Source organism: Gekko japonicus, unplaced genomic scaffold (genome assembly GCF_001447785.1).
Source record: "Gekko japonicus isolate JY-2015 unplaced genomic scaffold, Gekko_japonicus_V1.1 scaffold963, whole genome shotgun sequence".
In the NCBI taxonomy this organism is placed as follows: Eukaryota; Metazoa; Chordata; class Lepidosauria; order Squamata; family Gekkonidae; genus Gekko; species Gekko japonicus.
In genome coordinates, this window is record NW_015172583.1 from 361,262 (window position 1) to 382,243 (window position 20,982).

General features: G+C 51.1%; 1 protein-coding gene across 1 annotated transcript in view; it reads right to left on the reverse strand.

Annotated features, from left to right (window-relative positions):
- Positions 1–19,925, reverse strand: part of ITGA5 (integrin subunit alpha 5) — a 190,739-nt gene extending 170,814 nt beyond the window's left edge. The window contains exon 1 of the mRNA XM_015421472.1: positions 19,663–19,925. Within this exon, the coding sequence (XP_015276958.1) occupies positions 19,663–19,925 (263 nt within the window). The remainder of the gene's footprint in view (positions 1–19,662) is intronic.
- Positions 19,926–20,982: the final 1,057 nt, after the last annotated feature.

Here is a 20,982-nt window from a genome sequence, read left to right on the forward strand (position 1 = left end):
GGACAGCGCTGGCTCTTTGGCTTTGAAACAGAGATGAGCACCGCAACCCTACAGTCGGATTCGACTGGCTTTCGAGCAAGGGAAACCTTTACCTTTACCTAAATGTATGAAAACGTCTATGCCAAATTAAGAAGGACGGGAGAGGGCACAGGGTGGGGTGGGAGGACCTGGCACCCTCTCTTCCAGGATTAAAACTGGTTTTTCTGAATCAGCTGCGCACTGAGTGACCCTGGTGAAGATACGGAGCCAAGGCTGGCTGTGGCTTGAATGACAGAAGGATTCTTCCCTGAATCACGGACACCCCAGACTGGTGGGCGGTTCTGACACCCTCCTCCTTCCAGCTGCTGAGTGAGAACCTGCCGCACACACCCCCTGCAGCTGCAGTGACTCACGCCAACCGGATCACCCCAGCAGCTTTGCTTACCACCAGCAAAAATACATCCTGCCTCAAGGGCCGGCAGGACACCAGCATTACCCCTGAACGACCAGGAGCCTCTACCGAGGGCAGCAGCACTTTTGCTGAAGGAGGCGATCCGAAAGGCTCCATACTCCTAACCCTGCTGAGGCACAGGCAGGAGATGAGCCATTTGGGTTAAAAGGACCGAGGCTCAGAACTGTCCACAGCTTTTAAGCCCCGGGCTCTGTCTGTTTGATTTCCTTACTTCATTTGTGTCCCCCCCCCCTTTCTCCCCAAATGGGTACCCAAAAGCAGCTTCCGTTGTATCCTCAGAACAGCCCTGCAAGGTAGGCGAGGCCGAGAGGCTATGACTGGACCAAGGGCACCCAACCAGCTTCTGTGGCACAAGTGGGCAGGGCTATTTTTGGGCAGGAACGGAGTTCCAGCTGGCTCCCGAGTTGCCCACGCCCAGCAGGAACTCATTAGCATAATAGGCCACACCCAACAGCAGAAACTCATTAGGATTGGCTACATTCAGGGTGTGTGGTCTAAGATGCAAAGGGTTCCTGCTACAAAAAAAGCCCTGGGTTTTGACAACAAACAAGGTAAACAGAATAAGAAGCAAAAGGTGGGTGTGGCTGGATGACACCACTTCTGGTGGCATGGGGGCGTGGCCTAATATGCTAATGAGCTGTGCTGTCAGGGGTGTGGCCTACTATGCTAATAAGCTTCAGTTGTTGGGTGTGGCCTGTTATGCTAATGAGTTCCTGCTGGGCTTTTCTACAAAAAAAGCCCTGCAAGTGGGGATTCAGAGCAGGCGCTCCCAGATCCGAGTCTAACACACTTTAACCATTACATCATGCTTGCTCAGGGATGCCAGCCTCCAGGTGGGACCTGGGGAATCCCCTGGAATGACAGCTCATCTCCAGACTACAGAAATCAGTCCCCCTGGAGAAAATGGATGTTTCAGAGGGTCGATTCTGTGGCACTGTACCCCACTGGGGTCCCTGTCCTCTCCAGGCTCCACCCCCCAAATCTCCAGGAGTTTCCCAACCTGGATCTGGCAACTCTACCTCCCCGTTCCCTGCAACAGGACCTGCTGTAACCCTACAGGCTCTCTTTGGATAGATTTAAGAACACATTGCTACAACCCCATCCTGAGATGCTGTACTGATTAAATGGGCTAATTTGTAGTCTCTTTTAAATGAAGGTTTTTTTTAAAAAAAATTCCTTGTTTTGTTACTTTAGGAAATTTACTTGCCGCTTCAGAGTCCTGCTTGGAATGGCTTAGAAGTAAAGACAGCACCATCCGTTTTTGTACATGCCCCCCCTTCCGACTGTTTAGCCCTGAGGCTGAAGCAGCAGCGAACTGGCCAGGAATATAGATCGTCTTAAGGGATGGAGGCGAAACGGCCCACCTCCCTCAATGGCACCCCTACTGCGGGCAGAACAAGTCGACCACCTGTGACCCTTTTCTACAGGCAGGGGGATCACAGGAGTAAAGTCTTTTCCTGGAACGGCTTGCCAACCTCCAGGTCGAGCAAGGGAAACCTTTAATATCAATAATATTTATACCGCTGATTTTCGGCATTCTTGTATTATTTTGACTTTGTGAACAGCTTGGGCAGGTCTCTGGAGATAAAGAAATACATGTATCATCTGCATTATTATTTTGGATGACGGGGGGGGGGTCAACATTTGGATACGCAGCCCTTTGCCTTCTACCCCCCGGTTAAATAGTGGGTTCCATGGATGAGCAGGCTCGAGTCCAGTGATCAGCTCAACTTTATTTGTGATTTCAGCAAGAGCAAGACGAGACCCCAGAGCCACAGCTCTGTTAAATAGCATGCAATTGCCACACCCAAACACACACCACTCCCAGTGATAGGCTATTTACATAACATTACTACTAGATTGGTTACTTCCAGAGTCCTGGTAGGCTATTGTTCTTGTGCTCCAAGCTCAGCCAGCCTCTGCGGTGATTCAATCAGGAATGATACAATCCCAATACATAACACCCCCCAAGTAGGGCTGCCAGTAAGATTGCCAACCTCCAGGTGGGGCTTGGAGATTTCCCAGAATTACAACTGATCTCCAGACGACAGATCAGTTCCCCTTCAGAAAATGGCTGCTTTGGAGGGAGGGTTCTATGGCATTGTACCCCTCTCCTTTGTGCCATCCCTACCCAAAACCCACCCTCTCCAAGCTCCACCCTCCCGAAATTTCCAGGAATTTCCCAACCTGGAGTTGGCAACCCTAGTGGGGCCTTGCTGTTCTTAGCCAAAACTTTGCAGTTTTACTATAGAGTTTTGACTCATTGCTAGAGCATCCCTGGTGGTGTGCTGACATCACACAGGCATTCAGCCCCCATTTACCCACCGCCCAGCAAAGTGGCAACAGGAAGGGCAACCCCAGGGTTGTTTTTTTTTGTGGGGGAACACGCCAGAACAGAGTTCCAGAACCTCTTCGACAAAATTCTTTTAAAGAAAAGTTTAATAGTTCATGAGTTTTCAGTGTACAGATTGAAAACTTTGTTTCCCTCTTGAGAGTTCCGGCACCTCTTTAAAAAAAGAAAGAAAGAAAAGCCCTGGGCAGCCCTATCCCCAAGTGGCAGAGTCCTGGCAACGTCTTACCCCTTGGATTCTGCTGGCCCACAAACCTGATAGCATCTTAGTCTGAGAACAAGCAAAACCAATTTAATGGGATCTTTATGGAACAATCCTGATCAGAGTTACACCTTTCTCAGCCCCTTTGCTTTAGAAGCAGGGGTCATTTCCTGTGGGAGCGCGCAGGAGTGGTGCTCTGGCAGTAAGGAGCCCAGGGGGCGGGCACATGCAACAAGCCCCGCCCCCTGCTCCCAGCAGCCCTCAGTCGGGCCACGAGGAGCAAGAAGCAGCCAGGTAAGTTGCAGAGCCCCCCCACCGGCCCGCCTTCAGGTACAAGCTCTCCTTCCTCTGTGAGGGCAGATCTGCGCATTCCCCCCCCCCACAGCTAACAATCCAAAACAGTCCAGTGGCACCTTTAAGACCAAGTTTTATTCGGGTACATGCTCTCCCTCCTCTGTGAGGACAGATCTGCACATTCTCTCCCCCCCCCCAATAGCTAGCAATCCAAAACAGTCCAGTGGAGGCTGAGCGGTGGGTGTTGCCTTCTGACACACTTCTGGTGATGTCAGGGTGTGTGGCATATGCAAATAAGTTATGCTAATGAGTTATGCTAATGAACTCCTGCACCTCTTTTTCTACAAAATGACCCCTGTAGAAGGATAGGAGGGCACTGAAAGAGCTGTGGCTATCAGAAGGCTAGATCGGGGTACGCTTGTATGGGGGGGTGAGAGGAGCTGAGATCCTGCTGGGGGCATTATGTGGTCCCTTCCTCGGTTGGTGTCACATGACCAGCTTTTAGCAGCAGCACAGGCTGGTCTGTTAAGGGCAGAGGGTCCGTTCCACTGTTCCCTCTAAGCTGAGTGTGAGCTGGCTCACAGTTTTTTAGCCTCCGGCTCACACATTTTTTGCCTTAGCTCAGGAAGGGATGGCTCCAGAGCAAACTCATTTATGCAGCAGCTGAATCACTCACAACTTTAATGCCAGAAGCTCACAAGGTAGAATTTTTGCTCACAGGGCTCCACAGCTGAGAGAGGGAGAGAGAGCATTGGTTCTTGTTTGCCCACTACTGTGCAGTCCGTGCTGCTTCAGCTGGGCAGGGCCTCTCTTTCCTCATTTCCTCTGTACATTGTTCCCAGTTTTTCAATATGGGGAAACGTACAGACAAACGATGCCTGTGACTTTGCCAGCAAAACAAATCGGTGGGGGGTGGAGCAGGCGCCATAGAATAATGGCAAGGGAAATGAAGTTTCAAGAAGAATGGGGTGAGCGTGGACTCCTTAGGCTGTCAGAGGGTGTTGTCTGTGCCTTGGGGTCAACATAGGGTTGCCAGGTCCTAAGCTCTCGCTAGTGGAGGGTGGGAGGGAGCTTCCCAAGAGGGGGGGAGGGGCAATGTCACAGCATGCGACGTCCCCAACGTGATGACATCACAAGGAAGTGATGTCATCATGCCGGGGACATCGCATGGCGACACTCTGGTATTTTGGGCAAAACTCTATGGTGACCATAGAATTTGGCCCAAAATATCAGAGCATCACCACACAACGTCCCCAGGGTGATGATGTCACACATGTCACTTTTGTGTGACATCATCACATTGGATATGTCACGCCGGGTCTTGGCTTTTGGGGGTGGGTCTTCCCCTGTCAGCCAACCGGCTGGTGGCAAGCAGGAGCCCATGAAATCGGAGGATCCCCCACTCCCACCTGGGGGCTGGCAACCCTAGGTCAATAGGGCACAGCCCTAGTAGTTAGGGATGGAGCATCTGCTTTGCATGCAGAAGGACCCAGGTTCGAGTCATAGAATCTCCAGTTAAAAGGGTCAGGTAGCAGGTGATGGGAAACATATTGACCTGAGACCCCTGGAGAGCTGCTATATGAAATAGTACATGGTACATTATTAAAAGTTTGATGTTTTGGAATCTATGCCCTCAAAACTTCCAACTGTGTTTAAAAAAAAAACCCAAAACCCTTTTCGTTCAGACCTCAAATATGTCCTGTTCCTCACAGAAGCCTCGAGGAAGGCCATCAATGAATAAAGGCAAGGCAACCATCTCCTCTTGGCTGTTGCTCCCCAGCAATTTGTGTTGAAAGATACACTGCTTCTGAACATGGAGGTTGCATTCAGCCATCAGGGCTAATAGCCATGAATGGACTCGTGCTCCGAGAACTTCTCTAGTCTCCTTTAAAGCCATCTAAGACAGTGGCCACCACCGCATCATGTCACAGCGAGTTCCATAAGGAACTCTGCACTTGCTCAGATATCCTCTGCCCTGGGCGTTTGCTGGACTACTAGGCGGACTAACACCCAGAAATCCTTTCCCATGACCATCACCCCTTTTTTACTCTGTGCTGTGTTATGTGGGACATCTCACGTCGATAGCAACTGATTATGGAGATTAGTAAAGAAACAAATCCCCCCATACACAGCTGCAAGGATGAATCTGTCAATCGCATTGCCTGCCATGTACTGTGTAATACACCTCAATGTGCAGAGACACCTTGTGGCTAACTGATGAACTGCATACTGGATGGGAAGATGTGAGGGCGACAAGACATTGGCGCCTTCCCAGATCCATGTGGCACCCAGTGCTAGCACCTAAGGATGCCCCTTATCTCAGAGTGCAGGAGGAAATGTAGCCAAGATGGGTCTGACTGCACAGACAGCTACTTGGAACAGCAGTATTGGAGGGGAGGGCTTATTAACGAGAAGCAGCATTTGTCCGTGAAGGTGATAGCCTGCTTATGTTTGGCACATTTCGCTGTTGTTGGGTAGTATGCCAATCCATTATTTCAGGGCTGGCTTCTGCAGCTCCCAGCTTGATGTTATGTTTTGCCCCCCTTCTGATGTTGCCTTTAACTCTCTTGCCACCTGTTCAAATATCCGTCTGTATGATTTTCTAGGTCCTCCCACTGACAAATCACACAGTGGAAATGTGCCCCTTGATGAACGGAGCCCTGTAATTAGAACTCAGGTGCAGAAGTTGACAGCTCCCTTCCCCTCCTCCCCTCCAAGCCACCCACCAAAGTCATATTTGGACAGGTGGGGAAAGGATGGCAGCAGATGACCTGAAAAACCCCACAGCACCTTGTCCATAGACTGTAATTTGTTGGAGCAGTCATGTTCTAACAAGAAAACAACAGGTCAGCCTAGATGCCCTGTCCTTTGGCTGGGAAGTGACTATCTTCAAAGCTCAAAAATGTCCAAAATTCCAGACGGGTTAGACTGTAGCAGGAGCCCAGTGGGACTTTAATGACTAAAAAAAATATATTATTCCAGCATTTGTTGTTGTTCAGTCGCACAGTCGAGTCCGACTCTTCGCGACCCCATGGACCAGATCACGCCAGGCCTTCCTGTCTTCCGCCGTCCTCTGAAGTTGGCTCAGTTTCATGTTCGTTGCATCTATAACACTGTCTAACCATCTCCTCCTTTGTCGTCCCCGTCTTCTTTGACCTTCAGTCTTTCCCAGCATCAGGGTCTTCTCAAGTGAGTGCTCCCTTCTCATTGGGTGGCCAAAGTATTTGAGCTTCAGTTTCATTATCTGGCCTTCCAGGGAACAGTCCGGGTTGATTTCTTTTAGGATTGACTGATTTGATCTCCTTGCAGTCCAAGGGACTCTCAAGAGTCTTCTCCAGCACCATAGTTCAAAAGAATCTATTCTTCGGCGCTCGACCTTCCTTATAGTCCAACTCTCGCAGCCATACATGACTACTGGGAATACCATTGCTTTGACCATGCGGACTTTTGTTGGCAGGGTGATGTCTCTACTTTTTATCATGCTGTTTAGGTTCGCCATCGCTTTCCTCCCAAGGAGCAGGCGTCTTTTAATTTCATGGCTGCAGTCACAGTCTGCGGTGGATCCCAGGAACATGAAGTTCCACGACTTCCCCTTCTATTTGCCAAGGAGTGATGGGGCCGGATGCCAGCATACACTTTCATGAGTCAGAAGTCATTCATCAGATGCATGAAGTGAATCTCTATAGCAAGGATCCTCAACAAGGGGCACCCACCAGCAACTTACTTGGTGCCTGCTGAGTGTTTTCAGAAAGTGGGCGGGGCTAGGTGGGGAAACTTCTGGGTGTTTGGAGACGGAGCCTGGGGAGGGCAGGGACCTCAGTGGGGTACAAGGCCATCGAGCCCACCCTCCAAAGCAGCCATTTTCTCCAGGGGAAATGATCTCTGTCGCCTGGAGATGAGCTGGAATGCTGGCGCATTCCCAGGTCCCATCTGGAGGCTGGCATCCCAGAAGAAGGAGGGGGGCGGCGGGGGAGATTGGATTTATACCCTGCCCTTCACTACCCAAAGGAGGCTCAGAGCAGTTTACAATCTCCTTTCCCCTCCACTCCCCTCCCCACAACAGAGACCCTGTGAGGTGGGTGGGGCTGAGAGGGCTCTGAGAGAACTGCTCTTGAGAGCTGTGACTGACCCAAGGTCACACCAGCAGCTGCATGTGGAGCAGTGGGGAATCCAACCCGGTTCTCCCAGATCAGAGTCCGCACTCCTAACCACTACACCAAACTGGCTAGAGTTGCCAGGCAAAGGCAGGCCATGGCAAACCACCTCTGCTCACTCCTTGCTATGAAAACCCTACAGGGTTGCCAGGAGTTGGCTGTGCCACTTGACGGACACCCCCCCTACTGTAACTGGAGATGCTGGGGATCGAACCTGGGACCTCCTGAATGCCAAACAGAGGTTCTACCACTGAGCCACAGCCCCTCCCCCCTCACTTGTAACTCGAAGTACAACTATATTTGCTAGGGATGTACACTTTATGCATGTCACAAAGGGAGCTCTGACTCACCAAAGCGCACGCCAGAGTAAATGTTGGGATTTCTGCTCATCTCAGTGACCAAAAGGCACTCTGCGCACGGCTGGAATCACTCCCTGCATTCCAGGGCTGCCTGGAAACTCTGAGACCTGATTGAATTTTAAGCACCAGGGTGGGAATCTGTGAATCAGGCAGCCACATACCAGAGAGGGTCTTGGGGGGGGCACCGCCCAGCGGAGGGCTTCTCGGACCCCCCACTCCGAAGGAAGAGAACTGGGACAAATGGCAGGCTGGCCCCGTACCAATCTTCCTGGGCGTATCCAAACGACCCGTTTGGCCACAGAAGACTGTGCTCTGAGGCTGAGACAGGGAACATGACAAACAAGCCATTTGACACTACTTTGCCCTCCCCGTCGCTAGCAAAGCAGGACCTTCGCACACCGCAATTGCAAACGTGGTTATTGTTGCACGAGAGGAGACAAAGAGAGCTCTCCTGTCCTGTTCTACCTTTGTACTACGCTCCCGGCAGGAGACTCCCACTTGCCTGGAAGGGCTTTTTGGCCCTCCTCCTGTCCTGGATCCCCAGGGAGGCAGAGAGAGAGACAGAGAAGATGGAGATGTTCTGGTTGCAGAGGCCTGGGAAAGGTGCCCAGCGACACGTGCAGCTCGTTAGCTTTGGCGAGGGCGGCAGCTGCCAGAAAAGAGTCCCCCCTGAACCCTCGGGGGTGGGAATTGCGCTCCGACAGCTGATTGGAAGAAAGGCCTCCTCTCCAGCCATCCCCCCCCCGCCCAGTCCAGCCCCCCTCTTCTGCTCGCCCCTATTTCGCTCCCCCCCCCCCCAAAGAGGGGCCTTATCTTGGAATCCCGTCCTCGCCTCCTGTATGACTCATCTTGGAATCCCGTCCTCGGCTCCTGTGCAGGGTCCAGGAGAGGCCCCACACGGGGAGGGAGAGGCGGGGCCGTGGAGATGCGAGGGGGGAGGGTCAACAAACAGGCCGGTAACCAGGATGACTTCAAGCTGGGAGGGAGGGGACTGGGGTGGGGTTGTCAGTGGCCTGTAATTCTTAAGGAAAGCGCACCAGTCACATGGTAAAGGTACTGGCCGGCAGGGATGGGGTTGCCAATTGCCAGGTGGAGCCTGGGGATCCCCGGCCATTACAGCTCATCTCCAGACGACAATCTGAGAGTCCCGGGGCCCCTTTAAGGCCAACACAGTTTGATGCAAGGTATGAGCTTTCCTGTGCAAGTCATGCTTTTTCAAATACATTGGAATGGGAGGTGAGGTTCAAAACTTGCAGACAGGGGCTAAACAGCAAATTAACATGGAACACGATGAAGATGTGCGAAGACAAACCAAATAACATGTTAATTTGCTGTTTAGCCCCTGTCTGCAAGTTTTGAACCTCACCCCCCATTCCAATGTATTTGAAAAAGCATGACTTGCACAGGAAAGCTCATACTTTCAAGTGGTTAAGATGCTGAACTGCAGGCTGTGGAAGGTCGGTAGTTCAGCAGTTCGAGACCCGAGTGTGCCGCATGACGGAGTGAGCTCCCGTCTCTAGTTCCAGCTCCTGCCAACCTAGCAGTTCGAAAGCAAGAAATTGCAAGTAGATAAATAGGTACCACTTTGGTGGGAAGGTAACAGCGTTCCGTGCGCCTTGGTGTTTAGTCATGCCGGCCACATGACCACGGAAACGTCTTCAGACAGCGCTGGCTCTTCGGCTTGGAAACGGAGATGAGCACCGCAACCCTAGAGTCGGAGTCTGATTCGACTGGCTTTCGAGCAAGGGAACCTTTACTATGAGTTTGAACCTTGCATGCCATTCCTAAGGTATTTGAAAAAGTGTGCCTTGCACACAAAAGCTCATACCTTGGATAAAACTTTGGTGGTCTTAAAGGTGCCAGGGGACTCTTAAATTTGTTCTCCTGCTTCAGACCAACACGGCTGACCATCCAGGCTACAAAGATCAGTTCCTCTAGAGAAAATGGCTGCTTCGGAGGCTGGACTCAATGGCATCTTACCTTGATGAGGTCACTTCCATCTCCAAACCCCGCCCTCCCCAGGCTCCACCCCCCCAAATCTCCAGGTATTTCCCAAGGAGACCTGGCAACCCTAAGCAGCGGATATGACACAGTAGGCCAGGACTGTATCACCTGGGCATAGGGTTGCCAACCTCCAGGTGGTGGCTGGAGATTTCCTGGAATTACAACTTCCCTCCAGGCGACCGAGATCAGTTCCCCTGGAGAAAGTGGCTGCTTTCGAGGGTGGACTCTGTGGCATGATACCCCTCCGCTTCCCAAAACCCACCTTCCCTAGGCTCCACCCTCAAAATTCCCAGGTATTTCCCAACCCAGCCCTGGCAACCCTACCTGGGCTGCATCTGTCTCCCACTATTACGACTGATCTCCAGAGATCAGTTCCCCTGGAGAAAATGGCTGCTTTGGAGGGTGGGCTCTTTGGCGTTGTATCCTGCTGAGGTCCCTCCCCTCCCCAAACCCCGCCCTCTCTAGGGTCCACCCCCCCAAATCTCCTGGAATTTCCCAACCCGGAGTTGGCACCCCTACTTTTTCTCCCCACCTACATTCTGAAGTAGTAGAATCTGAGGAGGACCTCCAGTTTTATTGAACATAGATGTAAGTCACACCCATGCGGTTAAAGCTAGCAATCCTTTTGTAGAAAAGCTTTGAAGGGAGAGTTCACTGAGAAACAACTGATTTGGAATTCATTTATGCTATTTGATATTGTCTGTTCTGACCTCAGTAGGAACTTGGTGTGCTTAGCTCACTACAAAAAAGTCATTGCACCTCCTTACGGATTCATGATTCATGAGTTATGCTGCTTTTCCAGATCATCAAGAGATGAGAATGGTCCAAATCCACTTAGAGCAGATTTTTTTACTCCTTTCGCTGGATGGTGTGTTCATCTCTGCTGTGTGATAGAATGTCACAGACCTTGTCCTGGGAAACCGAGCCTTTCTGACCTCTTTTTGTAGTGATTCTCCCCCCTCCCCTCCCCTTTTTTTAGCTCTGGGTATATCATTCTCTGCCAACTTGCACGTAACACTTCATGCATCAGATGAAGTAGGCCACGGCTTACGCAAGCTTGCCTGTTTACTGAGAAAATGTGCACACCATCTATCCAGAGACCTGCCAGGGGAAGCTCACAGAGTAAAATGATTTCATAAAATCATACAATAACAGCCCCAAAAACCCAGGCCGTGAAAACATTGTAAAACAACGTCCAGCAGTTTCCAATGATAATCATTAAAAAGCCCTGTGGCTAAACGTAGACCATTAAAAAGACCGCTAAAACAAGATAGTTAAAAGCCGGTGCCTTATTTGCACAATACGTTCATTTGTCTGTAAAATGCCACAAGATTCTCCAGAAGTTCTCTTTCTCTCGCCGGAACCCTTTCCTTACCACTGAATTGCATGCTTTCATCTACATCCTCCATATTGGCACGCTCTGCCTTAGCCTCAGCCTCACATTTGGAACACATTGTTTCAGTTATTCCTTTGCCATTAGAACTTGCTCTCTTCACCACACCTCTGCTGGACTGCAGTATGCATAGCTTGGGGCTGATTCATGAACGGACATACATTGCTGAATGCAATTTGCTGACTAGTGTGGTATCAAACATGTTGGTGTCCAAGGCGATAAAAAAGTTCTGTGCCATTTGACCTCTGGCAGCAGTTTCACACAGCCACATGATCACCGGATGCTGTAGTTACAGACTCGGTGTCACGGTGCATTTGGGAGAGGATCTTCCACAATACAACTGGTGGCTCCAGAGACCCAGTGTGTTTGTGTGTGTAAACTGTCATCAACTTGCAACCAACTTATGGCGACTCCAGTTAGGGGCTTTCCAGGCAAGTGAGAAGCAGAGGTGGTCTGCCATGGCCTTCCTCTGGATAGTCTTCCTTGGTGGTCTCCAGTGTTTCCTCTAAGCTGAGTTAGCGTGAGCTAGCTCACAGTTTTTTAGCCTCCGGCTCACAGATTTTTGTCTTAGCTCAGGAAGGAGGGCTCCAGAACAAACTAATTTATGCAGCAGCCAAATCACTCGCTCACAACTTTAATGTCTGTAGCTCACAAAGTAGAATTTTTGCTCACAAGACTCAACAGCTTAGAGGGAACATTGGTGGTCTCCCATTCAAGTACTGACCTTGCTTAGCTTCTGAAATCTGACAAGATTGGGCTATATCAGGGGTGTCAAACTCATTTGTTATGAGGGCCGGATCTGACATAAATGAGACCTTGTTGGGCCGGGCCACGTGTGTCATAAAATGTAATGCCAGGTAGCGGAGATATAAACTTTATAAAGGACACAAACATAAAGGGTTTTTTTTACTTAAAATAAAAGCATGCTTAAAACATTCTCACTCTTGCAATATTTTGTTTATTTAACAGTGTCTGATAACTGAAACCTCTTGCTCTGAATTGCTGCATCAAAATGTCTGTGCTGTTGCAATCTTGAGTATGCTGTTCAGGTGTGTATCTGTAAGCCAGAAACCTACGATGATGCAGCAGCAGCAGAACCGGAAGAAGAAGCAGAAGACAGCCAGCTCCACTGCGAGCCTGATAGAAGCCCTCCAGGGGCCTTATCTGGCCTCCGGGCTGCATGTTTGACACCCCTGGGCTATATCATGTTGCCTTCCCTCCTATGTGGCTCAGTACAGAACCAAATATGGACCCCTGGAAAAGGAAAATGAAGTTTTAAGTGAAGGAGAAACCTTTAAGTAGAGGGGTAAGTGGGATTCTGGAATAGCCAATGTGTAAAAGGGATGGGAACGGCAGGCAAAGATGTTTATGGGACTGAAGGGCTTCTTTACTGAAGGGGAAGTGATTGAAGTGGATGGTCATCAGGCAGAGGCGTAGCCAGAAAACTTTGGTTGGTGGGGCATTAAGAAATCCTGTGGGGCACTGGGAAATCCTGTGGGGTGGGGGAGTAAGGGAGAGAGATCCCATCGGCAGGTAGGCAAAGAAGAGAAGGGCCTTACCTTACCGAGCACATACTTGCCAAGTATTAATTGCACCTGTGAAGCAAAAGTGCCTATGAAGGGTTAAGTGATGTAACAGTATGTTAGCCTTCTTCCTAGTGCAGCTGTTTTAAGCTTGTTATTGTTAAGGGGCTGATTCTATGGACAGGCAGACCTACCAATTAACTCTATTTGGAAAAACTGTTTTGACCGTAAAGTAGGGGCAGCTGATATTTGAAAGGGAAAAAGAGTATATTTTGACACCTTAGCTGGGGGGAAATTTAGCCTAGGAGATTCTGGGAACTCCTGTATGCGGTTCGTATTTGCAGAACTTGACCACATTCCTCCTTGTGACTTACGGCCTATGCTTCCTGAAAACTGCCCTATAGAACACAGGTAGTTTGAGTTAGTATTTATTATTTTGTTGTACTCTCTGAAGTGTTTTGTTGCTGGATTTTGCATTTCTCTCTTTTGACCATTGTTTTGAATAAATACTTTCTTTTAAAACTTAAGTTGGCTCATGTGTGCGCTCAAGTCTCCTGTTAACCCACAAGAAAGCCTAGCTATCTTGACAGCACCTGCCAGCCGGCTCTCCTTCTCCCTGGACAGGCAACAGTGCAGCGAGCGGGTCACATAACTGCAGTGAGGCCTGCCTGCCTCATCCGCCTGATTGCTCAGCCAGGGAGAGGGAGAGCCAGTGGGCTGGTGCAATTAATACCCGGCAAATATGTGCTCCCTGCTACAGTACCTGCTACTGTCGCACTCAGCACATACTCATTGAGTATTGGTCACACCAGCCGGCCGACTCTCCTTCCCCTATAGAAGCCGAGGCAAACCAGTGCGGCTGGCAGGTAAGGGCAGGGGAAGCGGGAGTTGTGGGGTGTGGGCCATGAGTGATGTGGCACGTGCCCCTATGTGCCACACCGTGGCTATGCCCCTGTTGTTAGGAATCCAAATGAGAACCATGAGCAGATTTAGGTCAGGGCACTAAAACAATTGTGCAGGATGCGTCTGTGTGTAAATTATTCCTTAACATGAAGTTTCTTAATAAAGGGCTTGTAACAACCAGTGTTTGGGCTGCATAAATTTTATGGATGGTTAATCCACATGTCGATTATTGGTAATATAGTTTCAGTTAGGTAAATGGACTTTCTTATCCAGGCCCTTTGTTGCTCTCTTGCTCTACATTTTGATGTAGCGCGGCTCTTTAATTGCAAAAGGTTGCAGGTTTGTCAAAGCAATAGGAAGGGAGATCTGCCTGTCCACACAGGTACCCGTGATTTCTAACCTCTTGCAGTTGCATGAATTTAGCAGTAGGTTAGCAATCTGGGCCTAAAAGGGTATCCCCAAACTTTTTGAGCCTGTTGGCACATCTGGAATTTGGATACAGTATGGTGGCTGCAGCCAAAAATGTCTGCCATGGGAGGTTGAGCCAGACACAAAATGGCTGCTGCAGCTTACTTTCAGTCACACAGTGAAAAGGCTTGTACTATGGTGGCAGCCATTTCCAATGCAACATTTAAAAATATCTGCACAGTCGATCAAATCAGCCTACCTGGCCCCACCCACTTTCTAAAGACACTCAGTGGGCACCAGGAAATGTGCTGAAAGGTGCCATGATGCCCACGGGCACCACATGGGGGACCCCTGCTCTGATCTGAGCTTAGTGTCCAAAAAGAAATTCCAATCTAAAGTCTGCCAGAGGGTTGCCAGGTCCCCTTGGATTGCTGGGAGGGTAGGGTTGCCAAGTGAAAAAATCGCCGCAGTGGGGGACTCCCAGCTTGCAGCTTGAGTGCGCGCACCGCATGCACGTCACCAGAAAGTGACGAGACTACGCCGGGCACGCTGAGGGCGGGGTCCACGGCTGTCCGAGGGAAAACCATAGAGTTTTCCCTCAGATGGTCGTGGCCCCGCCCCCAGTGTGCCCGGCGGGGTCATGTCATTTTCTGGTGACGTGCACGTGGGGGCGGGGTTCCCCCCGGGGCCCGATCCACCGGCAGCGGGGAACTGGCCTCTGGGGCGGGGGTTTCCCCGCCCCCTGGGGGGGGGGGACTTGGCAAGCCTGTGGGAGGGGGATTTGGGGGGGCATTCTGTGGTGGGTGGGGACATCGCATGGCATCCCTGACAAGATGATGTCATGTGGAAGTGATGTCATTACGTCGGGAATGTTGCACGGCAATGCTTTGCATTTGGGGCAAAACTCTATGAGGTTTTTTGGCTTAAAACGATAGAGTTTTGCCCCAAAAGCAGATCATCGCTGCACAACATCCCTGTTTGGGGGTGAGGCTAGCCCCCAAAATTGGGGGAACTCCTGCCCGGACTGGGAGTCTGGCAGCTCTAGTCTGCCACAAAACAGCATCCTTAGACGTCTCTGACCATGGATGTCAGCAAGATGTGCTGGGGAGGGCTGTGGTTACACCCCACACAGTCCTAGGAGTGTGCCTTAGAATTTAAGTCCAACTAAGTTCAATGGAACTTGTATTCTTAAATAAGTGTGTTTAAGATCACAGCCTGAATAGTGGTGGGAACACATTCTGCGTACACTGGCAGACAATTCTAATGATAGCAGAAAAAGGGGGGGGGGATTAAGGCTGTCATCAGATTGAGGAAATCTTAGTTAATAAAGCTAATGACTTAATGGATTACATCTGCATACATTTACACAGGAATACATAATAGTGCTGAAGAAGAAGAAAAGCTCAGTGGGGTTTCCAATGAGGCCCACACAAGTGGTATGAGCAGGGGTCGTTTCGTAGAAAAAGAGCTAGGGGAACTCATTAGCATAACTCACTAGCATATGCCACACCCCCTGACATCACCGGAAGTGTGTCATAAGGCCACACACCCCGCCCCCAACGGTCCCGGCCGGCGGGAGTGCAAGGAAGCCCCGCGAAGGCCCTCCCTGGCCCCAGGCAGGCAGGGGTGGGGAGAGGCAGGGAGGAAGCAACTTACCCTCCCTCTTCTCCTGCCTCCTCCTGGCTGAATGAGGGCCGGAAGCGGGGCGGCCGGAAGCAGGGGGCGGGGCTTCGTCATGTGCCCCGCCCCCCGAACCTCACCCGGGGGAACTGCGATCCCCCGCGATCCCTCCGAAATGACCTCTGGGTATGAGGCCTTTCTTAGGCCTAGTCAAAGTATGACAGCAGAATGAGGTGGTTCTGAGGTATCGGGAGGCTGAGGGGAAATAACGGACTGGACCATTTCAACGTGCAGGGGAGGAGTTATATTTTTCAGAGCTCCTGCATTCATGGTTCCCAGATGTCTCACAGTGACGTCCTAAGTGGGAGCAAGCCAAGTTGGCCGTGTTTGTTCATTGGGTTACATGCAACCAGTTTATCTATTCATTAAAAGAGGAGGAGACTGTCCTTTTCGACAACCAAAAAGGCCCTGTTGGGGATAACCTGAATGGATGAAAGCCATGTGGGACAGAGGTAGAGCTGACAGATGAGGGGAGCTTCTGTGGATGAAGCTGAGCATCGTGCACCATCACACAACACCGTGATGCCACTTCCGGTCACATAATCAGAAGTGACACCACGTGTCGCTGAAGACAATCTAGCAACCCCCTGCCCTGGATTCTATGATTTTCCCAGAGAGTTTTGGGGGATTGCTAGAGTGCCCCAATGACGTGTGGCATCACTTAGTTATGCGACTGGAAATGACGTCACAGCCACGCCGTGATGTCACCTTTTCAGCCCAGTTTCTCCCACGGGCAGCAGTGGGGGACCAGGGCAGGGTTCTAGAAGGAGACCTGGTCCTAGGATTGCCACCTCTGGCCTGGGGAGTTTCTGGAGATTTGGAGGTGGATCCTAGAGAGGGTGGAGTTTGGGGAGAACAGGGACCTCAGTGGGGTACAGTGCCAGAGAGTCTACCTCCCAAAGAAGCCATTTTCTCTGGCCCAAGTGATATCTTTCATCTGGAGAGCAGTAGTAATCCTGGGAGATCTCCAGGACCCACCTGGAGGTTGGCAAGCCTACCTGGTCCCCCGGACAGGCGTTGAGCCAGGAGGGCAATTGGGTGAGACTGAATGAAAAAGCTGGCTGGATCCAGCACATCACAGGCATCCTTTGTTAAGACTTAACCAGGGCCAGCAATAGGGTTGCCATCCCCCCGATGTGGGTGGGGTTTTCCCCGCTTTCAGGGTCCTCAGTCTGCTGCCGGCCAATGGGGGAGCCCCACCCCCAAAGAGCCCCATTGTGCCCTGTGCGATGATGTCACCTGGAGGTGACATCATCGCACTGGGCATATCACGTGGGGGACGCTCTAGCATTCAGGTAAAAACTCTATTATTTATTATATTACATTGATTAATTCCCGGGCGCCGGGAAGGATCCCCCCGCTGGGACAGGGGTAAGACCTGGCAACCCTAGCTGGCAATTATTATTAGTTAGTAACAACTTTATTCAGGGCTATTTTGGGGCAGGAACGCACAGGAACGGAGTTCCGGCTGGCTCTCGAGTTGGCCATGCCCAGCAGGAACTCATTAGCATAATAGGCCACACCCAACAGCAGAGACGCATTAGAATTGGCTACATTAGGGGCGTGTGGCCTAACATGCAAAGGAGTCCCCGCTACAAAAAAAAAGGCCCTGGGTTTTGACCACAAACAAGGTCAACAGAATAAGAAGCAAAAGGTGGGCGTGGCTGGATGACCACACTTCTGGTAACATGGGGGTGTGGCCTCCTATGCTAATGAGATGTGCTGTCAGGGCTGTGGCCTAATATGCTAATGAGTTTCTGCTGTTGGGTGTGGCCTATTATGCTAATGAGTTCCTGCTGGGCTTTTCCTACCAAAAAAGCCCTGACTTTATTAAATATAAATAACAGCTGTGGCCATGGTTTCAGATGAAGCAGGATCGACTGACCCTACATAACCTCGGTTAGCAGAGTAACACCCACCCACCCACCCCATGCAGGGGATCAAACTCACCCTACTTATTTTAGCCCCTATTTCACGTGACATCCAAACTGGGCCTGTATTAGGGTTGCCAACCCTACTTACCACTTGCGGCGGGGGAGCCTCGCTGCGGTCCGGGAGTCGTCGCCGATGGTTCCCCCCCCCCCAACGAGCTCAGCCACGCCCCCAACGTCAGCAACGTGGGGTGACGCAGCTTCAGGGGCGGGGTTCCCCCAGGCCCCGATGCCGCCGGGGCGGAAATCGGGGCTCCGAAGCGGGGGATTCCCCGCCCCCCGGGCCTATTTGGCAACCCTAGCCTGTATGAAACAGGCCGAAGCGGGGGCCGCATTCCACCTTGTGAGAAATGTGCCCAGCCCTCGACTGAGGCCCTGCAGCCGTCATGGAGGCAAGGAAACCCAGGAGCTCTTCTGGGTGGGAGAGGTGGAGAGACCCTCAGCATCCACTTGGCCAAGGGCAGGGGGCTCTTGAGAGAAGGAGGACATAAGCAGAGAGATGAAGCTAGCCAGAACCGCAAGTTAACACCCTTCAGTCTTTGAGACCTTATATTTTTTAAAAAAAACCACCCAAAAAAGGTCCAGGACTGAAATATTTATTCCCTGGAGCTTCCGCTGCTCCTTGGCAGCCGAAACATTATTTCTAGCACATGTAGAAGGCATTCTTTAAGGCCACGGCAGATGTATATTCCTGCTTCCATTCTTCGTCTGGACACCGTCCAGAGCCCAGCAGGGGCTTCATTGCTTTTGGTTGCCTCAGGGACAGCAGCTTGGATTACTGGAGACATCACCCGCCCGATAAAAGCTGCTGCGTTTCTTCTGACTGCTTTAATCCGAACGGGCAGCCTGCTCCATTTTTAAGGCTGAGGTTGCCGGCGGCAAATATAAAACACACGGGCCGCATCCACACGGCTGTTTTGCTTTGCCTCGGCGTCCGAACTGGAGCAGTCTTTTGGTTTTGTAGTATCCAAAGATGTCCTCCAAGTTCAGGGCGGGGAATTCCTGGGGATTTGGGGGTGGAGCCTGGGGAAGGCGGGGTTTGGGGAGGGGTGGGGCCTCAGTGGGATATAATGACATCGAGTCCACCTCCCAAAGCTGCCTTTTCCTCCAGGGAAACGGATCTATGGAACCGGGGGACCAGCTGTAATTCTGGGGGATCGCCCGCCACCTCTTGGAGACTGATAACCCTATGAAGCATCCGCTTGGCAGATTTTTCCCTGCTCCACTCCAGTCTTTCCCAAACCATCTTTGCTACAGTCTTTCTGGAAAGATCACAGTCCTAGGTAGGGTTGCCAGCTCTGGGCTTGGAAATACCTGGAGATTTTGGGGGTGGAGCCTGGGGAGGGCGGGGTTTGAGGAGGGGAGGGGAGGGACCTCGGCAGGGTATAATGCCCTAGAGACCACCATCCCAAGCAGCCATTTTCTCCAGGAGAACTGATCTCTGTCACCTGGAGATCGACTGTAATAGCGAGAGATCTCCAGGTGCCACCTGGAGTTTGGCAACTCTGATCTCAGGCCAGGGTTGCCATCCTCCAGGTGGTGACTGGAAGTCACCTGGAATTGAAACTAATCTCCAGGCTGTAGACATCGGTTCCCAGGGCCTGTCCCCTGTTGAAAATGGCTCCTTTGGAAGGTGGAATTAGGCCACACTGAGGTCCCTCCCCTTTCTAAACCCTGCCCTTCCTGGGCACCACCCCCTAAATCTCCCGGAATTTTGCACCCTAGAGTTGGCACTTGGCAGCCCTATATTAACACAGGCAAGTGAGTGTTATTGAACCTGCTGAGGGGGTTAAAAAACCCTCTGAAATGCTTAGAGAAATGCTGGTTAGTTGAGCCAATTTTTTTTAAAAAAACGTTCAATTTATAGACCGCTCACCCCCTAAGGGCTCTGAGCGGTTTACATTGTACAATTATTAATTACATTACCTTACTAGGGCCACACACACAATGAGGGGAAGGGACTACCTATCAGGCACCCATGACAAGGTCTTAGTTGTTGTTGTTTCTTACGGAGGTTCTTCAATCCGGGCGACGGCGTTTTTTGGCGCAGGTCTTCCTTTCGGTCGCAGAGACTCCCTCCGGATATGGACCCACAGTGCACGACGGCGCGTGCTACCGCAGCCGACCTCTGTCCCAATTGGCTCCGGCCTGCCGCGTTGCCCCGCCGCGGTGCTTCGCCGGCCCAATCTCCGCTCGAGCCGCCCACCTCGCTGCCGTTGCTGCCGCTGCCATGTTTCGCCGCCGCTGTCACTCCATTCCTCAATCACCGCCATGCCACCACGAAGGGAAGGAAGGGTGTCCCCCCCGCTTTAAGAGCAGGTACCCATTCATCTACTCGCCCATTCGGGCTTTCGAACCGCTGGGTGGGCGGGAGCTGGGACATGGACCGGGAGCTCACCCTGGCTGCGGTGGAACTCGAATAGCCGAGCTGTTCGGTCAGATGGAATGCAGGCTTCGTTTACTGCCTGCGCCACCGCTCCCATTTATTTATCTAATTGAGACCATCAAGTTAGGTGGTGATACTTTTTGCGCTATTGATCTCAGTTTCATGTAAGGGACATATCTAGGCTCCAAACATATTGTGTTCTAAGTAGTCATGGATACTCCCCAAGGGATCCTGGGAACTGTAGTTTAGTGAAGTTGCTGAAAATTCTGTGACAAAGTCCAAGCCCCTATTCCGAACTACTGTTCCCAGGGTTTCCCGGGGACAGAGAATGACTGCTAAAGTTATTTAAGTCTGCAGTGCAGATTGGTCGTTAAGAGACAGTGACTCTCCGTCCTCATGTAGCTTTTCGAGTATTTTGATTAAAAAAAAATAATAATAATCTGAACCATGCGCCGATGCATATCCATCTCATCATTTCATAAAGAATTTCAAAAACAGCTGTTCTGCTTTTTTATGACATGCCATAAAACCTCTCTCCCCTGATCCTTGAAATTAAAGCCATCTGGATAGACCCGTAGTGAGAGACAACCTACGGTCTCTCTGAAAGTGACAGTCTCCCAGAGACCCAAGACCATCTTTTAGAACATTCCTAGCACATTGCACACTGAGTGCAGCACAATGCAGTGGCAAAGCCTGGAGAAGCAGGACAGACCCACAAAGCCAGGACCAAGCCAAGGCACACCCTCCTGGGCATGGAAGCAAGGAGCGTGGTTTCCATGTGAGATGTCACATGCGCCCTTGACTCAGGCTGTGTGGGGATCCTTAGTGAACGATGAGTTTGAGAGAAAAGCAAGACCAAGAAGGAGAGACACTGGAGAGCCCTGGCACATTTAAGCATCTTACAAACTAGCTATGTAACCCCACCCAGCTTTGGTGACTTCACT